Source organism: Mandrillus leucophaeus, unplaced genomic scaffold, assembly GCF_000951045.1.
Source record: "Mandrillus leucophaeus isolate KB7577 unplaced genomic scaffold, Mleu.le_1.0 Scaffold163, whole genome shotgun sequence".
NCBI classification, from domain to species: domain Eukaryota; kingdom Metazoa; phylum Chordata; class Mammalia; order Primates; family Cercopithecidae; genus Mandrillus; species Mandrillus leucophaeus.
In genome coordinates, this window is record NW_012101621.1 from 623,817 (window position 1) to 641,051 (window position 17,235).

The 17,235-nt window shown below is 33.5% G+C and overlaps 2 protein-coding genes across 2 annotated transcripts; one reads left to right on the forward strand and one right to left on the reverse strand.

Moving 5' to 3' along the window:
• The first annotated feature begins 2,099 nt into the window (after nucleotides 1–2,099).
• LOC105536702 (olfactory receptor 4K14) lies at nucleotides 2,100–3,032 on the forward strand. The gene has a single exon (XM_011976132.1). It carries the CDS (start codon nucleotides 2,100–2,102, stop codon nucleotides 3,030–3,032), a length of 933 nt encoding a protein of 310 aa, XP_011831522.1.
• Nucleotides 3,033–13,959: 10,927 nt separating this feature from the next.
• Nucleotides 13,960–14,901, reverse strand: LOC105536704 (olfactory receptor 4Q2). Its single transcript, XM_011976133.1, has one exon. It carries the CDS (start codon nucleotides 14,899–14,901, stop codon nucleotides 13,960–13,962), a length of 942 nt encoding a protein of 313 aa, XP_011831523.1.
• Nucleotides 14,902–17,235: the final 2,334 nt, after the last annotated feature.

Here is a 17,235-nt window from a genome sequence, read left to right on the forward strand (position 1 = left end):
TTATAGATACAGTCTGAATGAATGAGTGTGTAAGTGAGTAAATGAATAAGGAAGAAGATAGCTTGACTACTGCCTGGAGGGGTCCTGGAAGGGACTGAGATTTTCAAAATTCCAAAGGAAGTATTATGGAGATAACCAAGTTTGTAAAATAATTTAAAAATAATTGAGCAAACATTTCGAATAGGTGATTTTATAGTGGTTGGGAAAAAAAATAAATATTCCAAGCAGATTTAATATGGGAGAAATCTCAACATTATGGCTCTATAGGAAGCCATTTCTTGAGCTGAAATTTAACTGGAGAATAAGATATGAATGCCCTGAACCAGATCTGGATCTTTTTTCACTCATTTAATTAAAAGCACTACAACACATTTTACCATAAATATTTTTATTCATTTTTGAGAAAAAAATTATAACACATTAAAAGCATGATTATAAAGAAATATGTTAATAATATAATACTGTATGTCTCTGTTAGACTGATAAGTATCAGTCTACACTCTTCTCTCTTCCTCCTTCCACCTTTTATCTCTTGTTTGCTGGTTACAGCCCATATTTCCAGCATATTGAAATATTCTATAAGTCTGTAAGTAAATCATCTCAGATTTGTGCTATCTGCAAACCTGCAAATTGTGTCATATCCAGGTTGTTGATGAAGGGCAAGGAAGAGGAAAGAGTCCTGTGGCCTGCAATTATAGGCTGTCCTCCCTGATAGCAACGATTAACACTTTAGATTAAAACTTTATGAAACTGAGCTATTATTTAGATCAAATTTTCCTCAAAGATATCATGTGAGAATATAAGAAGAGCCATTCTACAACTCACATATAACACAATAAATGAGGCTTTTATAGCATTACTAGGCAACATACATAACTTGGGTACACGATTTGGGAGCTCGTCTGTATTTATACATCATCCCCGGCCCATAGTTGTTATATCCAAAACATGCATTTTAGCTTAAAGTAATTTTTCTCCTTTAAATTTTGTCATTGAGAAACAAAATTTGCTTCTCTTGGATTCAGGAGAAAGACATGTTAATCATATTTAGATACACAGATACATCTACCTATCAACATGCCTTTGCTAGGTTTTGTTTTGTGCTTGTGTGTGTAAATGAGAGAGAAGAAGAGGAAGAGACACTTAATAATGTACATTCAGTTGCCCGTGTTTTACGTGTTGACATTATTTTTAAGTGAAACTTTAATTTCCATATTTAGTACTTAAGAATAATTAATTACCCATTGGGCAATGATATCGACACAGATGGTGAGAAGATGGTACCCCTGAAAAAATCTTCATCTTCTCAGTCCTCTTAAGGAATTTTGGTTCACCTACTGCACTTGATTGATGCATGTTTTTACATGGACAAAGGCCATGGAAAGAAGGGGGAAAAAGAAGTTCCTACAACTCTCACCTATGCAGAAGTCTTCCAGAATGTCTAATTGCCCCTCAGGAATCACTGAAGTTTGAAAAAGGCAAATATACATGCTTGGTAGTATATAACATTCTATATTTTAGAGTATCTCTTGCAAGTTAAAAATTATACAGAGATAACACTCAGTTGATCACTTTCATGTGCCAGGCAATTGACAGGCACTTTTGCTTACTTCTTTTCTTCCTTCCTCTCCCTCTCTCTTTCTTGCTAATTGACAAATAAAAACTATATACCTTTATAATGTACAACATGATGTTTTCATATATGTAAACATTAGGGAATGGCTAAATCACATACTTATTTTCTGTGATGAGAATGCAAAATCTATTCTCTCAGTGATTTTCAAGTGTATAATATATTGCTATTATCTATAATCACAATGATGAGATCACTTGAATTTTTCCTTCTGTCTAATTGAAACTTTGTTCTTTGACAAACTTATCCCTCACCCTCCTCCTTCCCAGTCTCTGGTAACCACCATTTTACTTTCTATTTATGTAAATTTGACTTTTTTATATTCCACATATTAAGTGACATCATTTGATATTTGTCTTTCTGTGCCTGGCTTACTTCACTTAACACAATGTCCTTGAGGTGTTGTTGCACATGACAGGATTTTTTTCTTTATTTAGATTACAAACAAAGTCTGAAACTCGAGGCAATGCACATGCAGAACTATTCCTTGGTGTCAGAATTTGTGTTGCATGGACTCTGCACTTCACGACATCTTCAAAATTTTTTCTTTATATTTTTCTTCGGGATCTATGTGGCCATTATGCTGGGTAACCTTCTCATTTTGGTCACTGTAATTTCTGATCCCCGCCTGCATTCCTCCCCTATGTACTTCCTGCTGGGGAACCTATCTTTCCTGGACATGTGGTTGGCTTCATTTGCCACTCCCAAGATGATCAGGGATTTCCTTAGTGATCGAAAACTCATCTCCTTTGGAGGATGTATGGCTCAAATCTTCTTCTTGCACTTTACTGGTGGGGCTGAGATGGTGCTCCTGGTTTCCATGGCCTATGACAGATATGTAGCCATATGCAAACCCTTGCATTACATGACTTTGATGAGTTGGCAGACTTGCATCAAGCTGGTGCTGGCTTCATGGGTCATTGGATTTGTGCACTCCATCAGTCAAGTGGCTTTCACTGCAAATTTACCTTACTGTGGCCCCAGTGAGGTAGACAGCTTCTTCTGTGACCTCCCTCTGGTGATCAAACTTGCCTGCATGGACACCTATGTCTTGGGTATAATTATGATCTCAGACAGTGGGTTGCTTTCCTTGAGCTGTTTTCTGCTCCTCCTGATCTCCTACGCTGTGATCCTCCTCACTGTCAGACAGCATGCTGCCGGTAGCACATCCAAAGCACTCTCCACTTGCTCTGCACATATCATGGTAGTGACGCTGTTCTTTGGCCCTTGCATTTTTATTTATGTGTGGCCTTTCAGTAGGTTTTCTGTTGACAAGCTGCTGTCTGTGTTTTATACCATTTTTACTCCACTCCTGAACCCCATTATCTACACACTGAGAAATGAGGAGATGAAAGCAGCTATGAAGAAACTGCAAAACCGACTCGTGACTTTTCCATGAATTCCAGCCTTCCATAGTGTGACATGTTTCTACTCATACAGGGGATATAATTTCTTTAATATAACTCTGCTCAAAGATTTCATTCTGACACTACATTGATATAATTTGTAATGTGTTATATTACAGGGAGTTGATTTCAACAAAAAAATATCATTTTATTTTATATTACAAATTTGTAAATATAATGTATTACATATATACATAATGTATGTATTTATATAACAAATATATACATGTATTTATATATTTTTTGTATATATATACAAAGCTTAAAATATATATACATACATACATGTATATATGCAATATAAAATATGTCATTTATTCAGAGAAGCTATATATATTACTATATATTCAGAGAAATGATATATACATCATTTATTCAGAGAAACAGTTGATTTCAACAAAAATATATCATTTTATTTTATATTATAAATATATACTTACATGTATGTATGCATATATGCATTTTACATACACAGAAATATACATATACATGCATGCATGTATATGTATATATGTAATGTATCTATGTATGTATATATATTAGTAAAATAAGATAAAATGATATATATATCTGTGAAAATATATCTGTGTGTGTATATACACACACACATAACACATATTTATATATATCTTCAACTCCACACATATATTTTGGAATGAACTCTGCATTTTCTAAAACCAGATTTATCTTACTAGTTTATTCTGCCCCAAAAGTTAATATGAAAAGACATTTTTATTTCCTAATCATAGCTCAGTACTGCAAAGTGCATTATTCAAAACACGAGACATTAGACACAGGGAGGCATGCCTGGGATTAAGTAATGTCCAGCAAATATTTGTCCTAATTTTGGAAGCTTGAAAGGAGAAAAAAGACAGCACCATTTCAAGATCTTATTGATTTAAAAAATATACTTTTCCTAGTAGATGTGTGTTATACTGAACACTTTTATTTAAAAAATGAATACATTCCAGTGATTTTCATTACAGAAATCCATTTTAACATTGAAAAATCCATATTTTACAGCTAAATATTTTATAATGTAAACATAAATGATAGTGTTACATTTAATACATATTCAATTATTAAATTAACACATTTTCACCCAAAGTAGATTTTCAATAAACACTGCATCTCTTTCTGATTTGATTCTGTCTCCTGGGGAGTCATTTATCAGGAAGCGTATGTTTGAATGCCACAGATGCAGATGTTGTGCTGAATTTTTACATGTCCATGGATCTTAAGAAGACAATTATAAACAAGAGTTAAATTTCATTTTTACTAAATTAACGTGCAGGGAACTCAAGCAATTTTGTCCTGGGTTGACTGTGAGATATTAAACCAAAGGAAAAAATTGAGTAATGATTGAGTTACTTAAGCAATTGAATGGAACGACCAATGACTTTGGATATTGTATTCAATCCAGGAAGGCATGCTCCTGGGTACTTACAACTTGCCCTATAATTGCAATCCAAACATATGCATAAATATAAAAGAACACAGAAGGAAAACAATTTCTGCCTTAAGATAAAGTCCCCTTGCCTATTATAATACTCTTTTTTTTATTTTATAGACTTTGAACATAGTCAAGTTTTACAATCAATTACACCTATATATGTGAACATTAACAAAAACTTAAAGAGAAATCAAGATCTGCCTTAAAAGTAATTTTCTTTGTTGTTATTGATGTAATACTGATCACTGACTTGCTGCAGACTTTGGACATAATTTTTTAATCAAAATATAATAAATACTATCTATATATTTATTTATTCAATTATTATATGCTTTTCAAGTACCTACAACATTTCAGATTCCAGGCAATGATCTAGGAGTGAAGATAGAGTATTTAAGAACATACATTACCAGACACTTGGATCTTTTCAATTAGTGAAATAAAGACAAGTATACAGACAATCACAAAATATGAGGCAAAATGAAAACTATGATAGAAATCAACAGGATATCCTCTGAAGGCCCATCAAAGAGAAACCTAATCCAATGCTGATTTTTAGGAAGACTTTATTCCTTCAACTTTTCTCTGATTTTCTAGGATTCTTTCTTATTAAATTTTATATATATAATTATATATTTAAAATATATTTATATATAATATATAGTGTGTATATGCTTTATGCACTATAAATACATATGATATATTGTATGTATATATAATGCGTGTATGTGTATATAAATATATATATATATAGTTGGTGTGTGTGTGTGTTTAGCATAGGAATAGTCATGTAGTAAATGCCCAAATATATACGAGATCCCATGAGGTGTTTCTGAGTTCTCAGAACTATCTACTGCCTCATGCTCCATTCCTAATCTCTGCTCAACTCTCCACATGCTTTGTCCAGATCCATAAAGATAAATGTGGATCATTGCACTCTCTAGGCACAGACATTCCTGGGGTTTATCTAGTAGTTTGGACTGAGTAAACCTGGGTCTTGATAGGTTAGTGAAACTTGAGAGAAATCACCAGTTTTTGTTTTTCACAAACAATGTGCATTTGCAGAGAACTTGTCACCGTCAGTTCGTAAGAAGCCACAGATTTCAAATTAGAGGAAGCTTCCTGAATTGTGAGGAAGCATTTACAAAACTCATTTTCTGATTTTGAAATGAGGTAAGTTAAATACATATTACAGTGAATGTTTTAAAGTGCAAATAATATGGTTCCATAATTGGCCAGCTGAATTTGAACGTTAGGAACCAATGCCAGAAATCTGCTTTTTACTATCAATTGCCTCAGGTGATTCTCATTCACTGTTATGACTGAGAACCACTGAATAATTGCTGATGTTATCTGCAGGAGTAAATGCTATTAAGGAATGGTTGGAAGGGTTTTCTCAACGTATAAGTCTCTATTAATGGACCAGGATGCATTTTCATAATTAAATATCCTAGAACTACATCATTAGGATATACTAATTTTTAAAAAACACAACCTCCTAAAATACATTATTGATGGTTATAAGACCAGGTCAATGATAAGTTTCTGTGAAATTAAAGGAATCTTAAATATCCCTCCATGTCTCTAACTGCAATCATTAAGATATCTGCTGCTTCCTCTCCTAATTCTCTTTGATATATTCATGCTTTTCTTCAACATGAATATTAAAACAATGTTAAAATCAAATTATTTTGTCTGAAGACTTTTATTAATGTAAGTCATTTTAAATGCTAAATTTTCATAAGAGAGTTTCAAATTTAAGGGTTTTCTTTTTTTTCTTTTTTCTTTTTTTTTTTTTTTTTTTTTGAGGCGGAGTCTTGCTCTGTCACCCAGGTTGAAGTGTAGTGGCATGATCTTGGATCCCTGCAAGCTCCACCTCCCAGGTTCATGCCATTCTCCTGCCTCAGCCTCCCAAGTAGCTGGGACTACAGGCGCCCACCACCACCCCTGGCTAATATTTTGTATTTTTAGTAGAGGGGGGTTTCACCGTGTTAGCCAGGATGGTCTCGATCTCCTGACCTCGTGATGCGCCCTCCTCGGTCTCCCCAGGTACTGGGATTACAGGTGTGAGCCACCACGCCTGGCCTAAGGGTTTTCATATGAAGTAAAATGTCTTTCCTATAAATGCGCAAACTATTTTTTTCACTTAGTTTCTTCCTATTTGAACTCAGAAGCAGTTTGAAGAGGATGAGGTCAGAAAGACTTTTAAGAAAATGTATCCCCAAACATTGGCTTTTGTGGCTCCCTCCATCATGAGTGACCTGTGGATCATGCACAGGGTAGTGACTAACTTCCGCAACTCTAAGATTTCATTTAAGCAACCTTTTCTCCCCAGTATCCAATATCTAGAATCTGATGTTCTATCTAGGAATGGTATGCTTGCATTATATTTTGCAACATTTGGTGGCTCTGTGTTTAAAATAAAAAGCTTTTAAAAGTCAATTGTATTTCTATATACTGGAAATGCAAAAATGAAGTGTAACCAAAAGAAGAGCACTAAAACAGTGATACATGGAACAATATCAAAAAAGATTAATAATATCAGCACTTAGTGGTATACATTTTCATCTCAGTATTCCTTTTGTTTTGTCCTCTGAATTTTGGTATATTATATTTTCATTTAAATTCAGTTTAATGTATTTTTTATTTCATTTCAATTTTGTTTCTATGACCATGTCTTATTTATAAATGATTTGGCTTGTTTCCAAGTGTTTGGAGATTGTCTCATCTTTCTATTCTTACTTTATAGTCTGAATGAATCACAGCTGGAGAACATCTTCCATATGATTTCAATTATTTCACATTTTTTTAGTTTGTTTTCAAAGCTGTATACTTTTATTTTGATGGCTTCTGGCAAATGTCATGCAATTTTAATATTGTTTTTTACTTTTATTTTAAGTTCAGGGGTCCATGTGCAGGTTTGTTACACAAGTAAACTTGTGTCAAGGGGGTTTGTTGTATAGATTATTTCATCACATAGGTATTAATCCTAGTACCCATTAGTTACTTTTCCTGATCCCCTCACTCTTCCTACCCTTCATCCTCCAATAAGCCCCAATGTCTGTTCCTCTCTATGTGTCCACTTGTTCTCATCATTTAGCTTCCACTTATAAGTGAGAATATGTGTTATTTGGTTTTCTGTAACTGTGTTTGCCAAGGATAATCGCCTCCAGCTCCATCCATGTCTCTGCAAAGGACATGATCTCATTCTTTTTATGGCTACATAGTATTCCATGGTGTATATGTACCACGTTTCTTTATCCAGTCTATCATTGATGGACATTTAGGTTGTTGTGTTACGTTTCAGGATATAACCTATCTTGGTAAATGTTCTGTGGGTGTTTGAAAAGGATGTGCGTTCTGATGTCATAGATGGAGTGTCCTAAAAATGTCAATTAGGTCATGTTGGTTGTTAGTGTTGTTGAATTCTTCTATATACTTAATGAACTATCTCTATTAATTGTGTAAAGAGGCATGTTGAAGTATCTAATTATAATTGTAGATTTGTCTATTTGTTCTTTCAGTCTTATCAGTTTTTGTTTAACATAATTTGTCGCTAACTTGTATGGTACATACATATTTAGAATTGCTATGGCTTGTCCCTTTTATCATTGTGTTATATCTTACTGTGTCCCTGGTAATTTTCTTTGCTCTGAATAAAGCTGATACTAGCACAGTTACTCTAGCGTCTTTTTTTGCATGGTGCATCTTATTTCATCTTTTTATTTTTCACACACCTGTGTCATTATATTTGAATTGAGTTTCTTCTAGATGGCATGTAAAAGGTCATTTTTTTCTACTTTGCCAATCTCTGTCTTTAAATTGGTGAATTTAAACCATTTATATCTAAAGTAATGTCGATATGTTAGGATTAAGTCACCTATTTTATTTTTGATTTTGGTTTCTTCCCTCATTTTTAATTTGTTCTATTTTCCCTACTATCCTGTGGGTGACTGTAATGTTTTTTTAGAATTTTATTTTGATCTATCTATAGAGTTTTTGGTGTATCTCTTTCTACAGGTTTCTTAGTGGTCATTCTAGCTATTACATTATGTAACCAATTTACCAGTTCAAATACAGTACAGAAATCTCATTCTTTCAGTCTCTTTATCCTCCCATACTTTAAATACAAAATTTTCCTAACTATTTATATACATTGGGTACAACAATAAATAATGCAGTAAGTTTTGCTTTAACTGTCAAATTCAATTTGGAAAACTCAAGAGAAGTAAAGGCTATTGTATCTACACATATGTTTCTTTTTATTGTTTTATCTTTTGGTGTTCTAAGATTCTTACATTTTCAATGTTTATTGTTTTGTCTTGAAGTGTGCTGATTCTTCCCTCTGTCCTCCCAAGTATGCTTTTAATTCCATTCACTGAGGTGTCCTTCTTGCTTGCTTTTCTGTATTTCTTCTTCCTTTTTTCTTCCCTCCCTCCCTCCCTTCCTTCCTTCCTTCCTTCTCCTTCCTTCCCTCCTTCCCTCTTTCCCTCCTTCCCTTCCTCTTTCCCTCCTTCTTTTCCTCCCTCCCTACCTCCCTTCCGTCTCTCTCTCTTTTTCTTTCTTTCTGTTATATTTTTCAGTTCTATAATAAAACCTCCACTTCCATTTGTTTCTTTTTTATGTCTTCTATTTATTTGCTGAGACTTTTTATTTTGTGTTTCCTTCAAATATGCTTGTAATTTCTCAATGAAGAATTTTATGATAATTTTAGTATCTGTTTTATCTTAGAATTGGCATCTATTCACTGTTTTTTCATTCTAGCTGAGATTTTTCTGGTTTGTATGGTGGGAGTTTTTGTTTTTGTTTTTTAAATTAAATCCTAAATTTTTCAATGTAATGAGACTCTGGATACTATTAAAATCTTTTGTTTTATCAGGCTTCATCTGGCACTATGCCATCTGCAAAATGGAAGTAGAAATTAGATTCCCCTCTTGGCCTCTGTTGATTCTATAGAGAAGGCACGGCAGGGTGCCTCATTACTGCTGGGCAGAGGTGAGGGTCCAAGCTCCTTACTACGTCTCTGCTGGCTGGGAGGGAAAAGGTCATCTTCTTATTACTCCCTATATGACCTCCACTGACACTATGGTGACGGGGGTACTCTTTACTGCTGGAAAGTGTTGACGAACTGGTTTCCAACTCAACCTTCTTTGATATCACCTTGGCAGTAGGGAGAAATTTACCTCACTGGATGGAGTAGAATTGCCAGCTCTTCACATAGCCTCTAATGACAACAATGGGAAGAGGGTTATTACTACCAGAAAGGTTAGAAATCTGGACTCCTTACTTTATTTTGGGGGAAGACAGGCCATCGCTTATTTGTGGCCTTTTGTGGATGGTGAACAGTTATTGTCTTGAAGTTTTCTATCTTTCCAGGCTTCTTTTTTTCTTGTCCTCTGGTTAGAGATAGTAGGCTTCTTCTTCTTTTTTTTATTTTTATTTTTTTTTTTGGCGAGGGGGCATGGGGGTGCTATTTATGTCTGCGTCTGTTGGTGTGTTTTTGGGCTGCTGCTTTCTCCAACACCCAATTGGACTTATATGAGGCAAATTAAAAGAAATAAAAAATGCAAAAAGGGAAATTACCATGCCATGTATTGGGTCTTGAAGTTTCTACCTGATTTGCTGCTTCTATCTTTCGGAGTTTCTTTTTTTTTTTTTTTAATGTTTGCATTATATAATATCCAGAGTTTTTAGTTGTGCCTAGTAGCATGCGTAGGGGAAAGTGTATCTATTCCATTTTGCCCCAGAACTGGGAGTCTACAATTTATTTTCAGACTATTGACTTTGTCATATTCTGTGATTATGCTAACTTTATTTATTAATTCGATTTTCTGTACATTTTCTTGAATTATCTATATATGTATACTGTGACATTTGTTAATAATGAATATTTGATTGCTTCCTCTCCATTTCTTATACTGTTTTATTTTTTCTTGTCTCATTACACTGCCTAAGTCTCCAGAATAATGTTGAATTATGGTGGCAATATCAAGTATTATTTGTTTCTTAGTTTCAATGTGAAAGTCCTTAATATTTCAACAGTGAGCATAATATGTATTTTAGAATGTTTTTGTGGATACCCTTTATCAGATTAAGGATTCCCTAGCATAAGGTTACTTGGGATTCGTAGTTTACAAATTTGATATCTTTTTTTAATAAATTGGTATTGAATTTTGCAATAATTTACATCTATCAATTTGTAAACATAGTTAATTACATGGATTGATTTTTGAATTTTCAACTAGTCTTACAAATCTGGAGTAAGACAAGTGGTTCATATTGTATTATCTTTTTATGTATCAATAGATATAATTTGCTAATTATTTAAGTGATCATTATATTTATGTTCATAGGTGAGATTAATTTATAATTAATTTATTATTATTATGACATGGTCAGATTTTGAAATTTAAAACATGCTGGTAACAAAAAGAAATAAAAAGTATTCTCTATTTTTTTACTCACAGGAAGAGTTTGTATAACGTTGGTGCTATGTTTTTCTTGTATGTTTAAAGAATTCACTAATGTGGGCTTTCTTTGTGGGAAGAAATTTAAGAATAGATTTAATATATTTAATGAATCCCAGTCTATTACAGATTTTCCAAGTCTTCTGCAGAGTGCCTTGAATAATCATATTTTAAAGAAGTTTTTCCAATTATTGAACTTATTGGTATAATTCATTTGGTCAATGCAATATGAGAAGATTCAAGAGCCAGGGTGAGATTCACCACGTGGCTGTTTTCCTACCCAAGCAATAATGAAATTACATGTGGAAGTAAATATTCATCAGCATGAATCTATTGGTGACTACAATAAGCAGATATCAACGGCTGACATGCATCCCATATTATTATTGTGGCATTAATATAAAATAAACATTTGTTAAGTGAATAATATTTTAGGGATTGTTATTTCATTATAAGCTGACCCACACTGTCAAAATTAGTAATTTTTTTAAAAAATCTGAGCTTCATATTTTATTTGAACAGGAACATTGTATGTTGGATTTTAGATGTAAATGTATCAATCATTAGATGTATTGCTATAAAATTTTAAAATTTGTTTAATTCAACCATTGAGGAAGATAGTGTGGTGATTCCTCAAAGACCTAGAACCAGAAATACCATTTGACCCAGCAATCCCATTACTGGGTATATACCCCCCAAAATACAAATCATTCTATTATAAAGATACATCCACACATATATTCATTGCAGCACTATTCACAATAGCAAAGACATGGAATCAACCCAAATGCCAATCAATGATAGACTGGATAAAGAAAATGTTTGCATATACACTATGGAATACTATGCAACCATAAAAAGGAGATCATGTCCTTTGCAGGGACATGGATGGAGCCAGAAGCCATTATCCTCAGCTAACTAAGTCAGGAACAGAAAACCAAACACCACATGTTCCCACTTACAGCTGAACAATGAGAACACATGGACACAGGGAAGAGAAAACCACACACCCAGGCCTGTCGGGGAGTGGGGAGAAGGAGGAGGGAGAGCATTAGGACAAATACCTAATGCCTGCGGGGCTTACAACCTAGATGATGGGTTGATAGGTGCAGCAAACCACCATGGCACATGTATAACTGTGTAACGTACCTGCACCTTCTGCACATATATCCAAGAACTTAAAATAAAATAAAATACAAGTCTGGTGAATTCTTGCATCTTTAACATCTCTGAAAGCGTTTCTATGTCTCAATGAAATTTTTACAAGTTATTTTTACTAAATATGAGAAAAGAAAAGCTCTCTAAAATATTTCTTCTGTTGTCAATGCCACATTGATGAGAGAAGATATAAAAGCTTCCCGCGTTTATTTAACACATTTTTATCCCATTTTATTTATTTTGTTTTAGGTATTTAAGTTAGTTTGGGAGTATAAAGATAATAAAGATATAAACTCAGTCATTAATAAATTTACCAAACCTCTTTAGCTTCTGTCTTTGTCATGCAGATTTGTTGCTACGATTGCTTTAAAATCCAAAGACTAAAAAAGCTGTAAGTACTTCAATGTACTTCACAGTTCTTTTGTATTTTATATTTTAATTTTCATTCAGTTTCTTGTAAACTTGAATGTAGATTTAACTTTTTATCTTTAATCATAAAGATTTGGTAAACAGTAAACAGGCCTATGAATATGTCTTAATGTAACTTAAGGATACAACCAATGTCAATGAGGGTTTTTTTGACGACAATGATGACAGTAATATAAAATAAACTTCCCAAAAATTGACAAATGTGAAAATGTCATGAACTCATTTCTATATACTTTCAAGTATCCTGCACAAACTGGCAGATCAAACTGTTGTTGCAATATGGTAAGTCGGCCAATGTAGAACTTTACGTTCCATACCCTATATCATTGAAAAAATCAACTTTAATGAATAAATTATTTTTGAACTGTGTTATGAGGCAGGTACCATAGTAGACACATTCATGTCTGTTTTCATTTTTCATCTTCACACCAGCACTGAGAAGTACACATCATTTTATGCATGCTACATATGAGGAAATTAGGGCTTCAGTTTTTCAGGTTTACATGAATTGTAATTCAAAGAGGGATATTTGAACCCACAATATTGAGCAGCTGCTCTCTCCATTACATGTGATAAGGTGATGAAGCTAATGTATTTCATTAGCTTGTTGTTATATAGTCATAATTGAATTCACTCTAATATATCTAACTGATATTCTCTTAAATATGTACAGAAATAAATACATTTAAATTGACTGCAGATATCTACAGATGCTCCTCACTTATGATGGGTTTATGTCTGAATAAACCCATAGTAAGTTGAAAATACTGTAAGTCAAAAATGTATTTAATAAAACTAACCTACTGAACATGATAGCTTAGCCTAACCTCCCTCAAACATGCCCAGAACATTGACACTGGTCTATAGTTAGACAAAATCATCTAACACAAAGCATATTTTATAATAATAAAGTGTTGAATGTAATTTATGGAATGCTCTGCTGAAAGTGAAAAATGAAATGGTTATATGAATACTCAAAGTATGGTTTGTGCACCATCTTAAAGACAAAAAATTATAAGGTGAATCATCATAACTCAGGGACCATCTGTAGTTAGAATAACTTAAAATTGAAGGAAAAAAATAAAGCAAGGTAGAGAAGGCAGTGAAGGCTTAGAAAAAGTGGTTTGTACTAGTTCTAAATGACAAACTAAATGGAAACAGTGGATGAAATAAAATTTGATGAGATGAATAGATGAGATGAAAAAAGAAAATCTGATAGAAAAACAGATTTGATTCAATAAAAAAAGTAAACAGATTAGTTATAGTGTACAGTTGAATGATAAAGTCAGTAATAGGACTATTTGGATTTAATGAAATAAATTTAAAAACTAGGCAATTACCTTCTAACTCCTTATTCAAAAAGTAATTATTTTAACCTCAGATTTTCTACTTTGAAAAATTCACATCAATGTCTCATGTCTCCTGGTCTCTCCACGTAAGTCCAGTTCTGACCCAGAGCTTCTGCATAGCTGACTTTACCTCCTTGTTCCGAAGTGTGTAGATGAGGGGGTTTAGCATTGGTGTAATAACATTGTAGAGTACAGACACCATCTTGTCCACAGAAAATGTAGAGAAAGGACGAGCATAGATGAAAATACAGGGTCCAAAAAACAGTGTTACCACCATGAGGTGAGAGGCACACGTGGAAAGTGCCTTTCGCCTTCCTTCCTTGGAGCGAATCTTGACTAGGATGGTGGTGTAGGAGGAAATTAACACCACAAAGGAGCTGGTGGAGATCAACCCACTGTTAGATACCATGAGCAATTCAATGACAAAAGTGTCAGCACAGGCAAGTTTGATGACAGGGGGAACATCACAAAAAAAGTTGTCTACCTGGTTTGGCCCACAAAAGGGTAGACGGATAGTGAGAATGGTCTGGACAGTGGAGTGCACAAATCCTCCCATCCAGGAGGCAGCAACCAACACACAGCATAACCCCCTACTCATGACAGTGGTGTAGTGCAGGGGGCGACAGATTGCAACATAGCGATCGTAGGCCATCACTGTGAGCAGGAACATCTCAGCTGCCCCTACTAAATGGAGGAAGAAGAGTTGCACAATGCATTGGTCATAGGAAATGAGTTTCTCATGATTAAGAAAGTCAGCCAGAAGCTTAGGGGTCGTTACTGTTGAATAACATAGGTCCAGAAATGAGAGGTTGCCAAGAAGGAAATACATGGGTGATGAGTTCAGGTATTTATCAGATGCCACTGTGACCATGATGAGGACATTGCCCACCCAAGTGGACACATAGAAGAAAAGAAATAGAACAAATAGCCCTGCTTCAATAGATGATGTCTGTGAGAAGCCTGACAAGAAAAATTCTCTCACCACTTCTGTTTGGTTTTTATCCATTTGACCTGGTTCTACCTAGATCAAAGAGATTAAACAATAGGGCATTAGTGATATTTAAAATGAATGAGGTAATTCACATCAAATACAAGACTCTGCTCATTTCAAAAGAGAGATTTTTCATCCTCTAAGATACATCCTGATTAATTAGCTGAAAGAAATTATTTTCTCCTTACCTAATATAAATGTATATTATTTCACCAACTGCAACCTTGTGACACTAACGACATGGTCAAGGTTAATTAGAACATGAAGTTACCTGGCTCCAAGCCGCTAACTTCCACATGATGCATTTCTCCTTTTCATCATTCAACACATTACTTCTCTCTCCTTTTCCACATTCAGTCTCAAGAAATGTTTTATTTTTCTGAAACATTATTTTTAATAAAAATATTTGGGAAAAAATAAAATCAAAGGTAGAATTTCAGATTCCAGTAAATGGACATTAGATCTGTAGAGCTTTTATTTGAGAAAAGGGAATCCCTGTACCCTTTGCCATCAAGAAAACTCTTGTAGGACTCTAACCTGTGCAAATAGCTACAGGAAAGATCACATTCCACTTGGGATTATTGCTAGTTCAATGACCTCTTACTATATTTTCTTTGATATGCCTCTCCAGCTTACCATATTCTATAATACACTTATTTCTAGTTTATTATTGTCAATGATATATTTTTTATCTTAAATCATAGCTGTGGGCGTGTAGGTATACATTATGCTTATAATGATCTAAATATAATTATAAAATGGTTATTCATGCATTGAAATGACTCTCCTTCGACTAGTCTATCAAATCAAATAAAAACCAACTATTTCTCTGAGACAAAAATAGCAATTTGTATGTTGTGTATATTTTATCCGTTTACACGAGCAATAGCTGGAACATGCTACTGTATGAGATGAAATGGGTGATGGTCCACTGAGAACTGCAGGGAGGGGTGTTTTTGGTGTTTCGTGATAGCCATTATTCACTCAGATTCTACAGCTCAGTTCTGCCATACACACAGCAACATTCTGAAGACTTAAGACGTAATAATTAGATAGCAATTTAAAGTTTAAATATTGAATTTTCTTCATCTTATTATAATTTGTGCCACTTCTAAATCTATAAACTGTATACTTTCATTTAGGCAAATCGACAAGAATAAAAATGTTAAAAATAAAATTAATTTTAAACTAAATAAAAGCTTAAAAATAATAAAATTTACATATTCCTTATTTAAGGCAATTATGTAACTATAAAGATTACATCCAATTATGTGCTAAAGGTTAAAAATATCAAGACACTATGAGGTAAAATTTCCAAATTTAAATACTATTTTGTTGAACTGAAGTTTAAAACTTATTTATTTACTTTAGAAAATGGTCACATAACAAGAGAAAACACAGGACACAAAACTATATTTAAAATAGATACAATCTATATACACAGAAAAGTTAAATTATGTAAGACACTAGACTACATGTAAAGGCAATAAAATATTTATAAAAATTCACTTTAACAATTGAGACTTTTTTCTTACCTACTGAGAGTTCCTATGCATATCTGTAGGGTTTATGACATTTTATTTTTATACACAAAAATCAAAAAAATGGATTTTTTATCTTTCTGCAACTTAATTATTACTTAACATTTTACTTAATTTTCAGGTAATAATTTCTCTTAACTATAACCCATTTAACTTGTTTTGAGAGTAAAAGTTGTTGTCTAGAAATAACATCAAATAATCTCAGTTTCAGAATCATGAAACACATGAAGAAAATAATTATGTTCCCAATTCCCAGAGGCAAAAATTGTTAATTTTGCTAGCCATATATTCTGAAAACCTTTTAAAAATGCATTGTTTGATTTATACAGTATAACATTGCATAGACAATATTATATTGAAAAAGAGCACATTATTGAATGCTGATTCTGCAGGTGGGTCCTGATGACAGGAGCATGAAGAAAGGCTGTCAGTACAATAGATTTTAAGTCAAATTACATACCTTCTTGTCTGTAAATTCTTAGGTCCTGCAGTCATGGACTCCTGGCACATTAACAATATACAACCATCCTAGATATTATCGACCAAGAAAATTAATGAATTAAGATGAAACCCCTGGTTACACTGGCCACCATTAGGAAATTTTGATGTTTAGGGATTTCGAGATTCAGCTACTCACAGTCAAATCACAAAGGAAATCATTAAAAATGTTTAATCAATACTTTTTCAGAAATTATGAAACATAAAAATATAGGTGTTGAGTGATACTGGGATGTGAGGGTAGAAAGCAATTAATAGAAGGGGAAAAGAAGATATGAGAGTTGTAATAATGTCGGCTGGATTTTATAGA

What these genes read in the sequence shown, in the direction of transcription:
- LOC105536702 (XM_011976132.1), top strand. Translation starts at nt 2,100, where the DNA reads ATGCACATGCAGAACTATTCCTTGGTGTCAGAATTTGTGTTGCATGGA.
- LOC105536704 (XM_011976133.1), bottom strand. Translation starts at nt 14,901, where the DNA reads ATGGATAAAAACCAAACAGAAGTGGTGAGAGAATTTTTCTTGTCAGGC.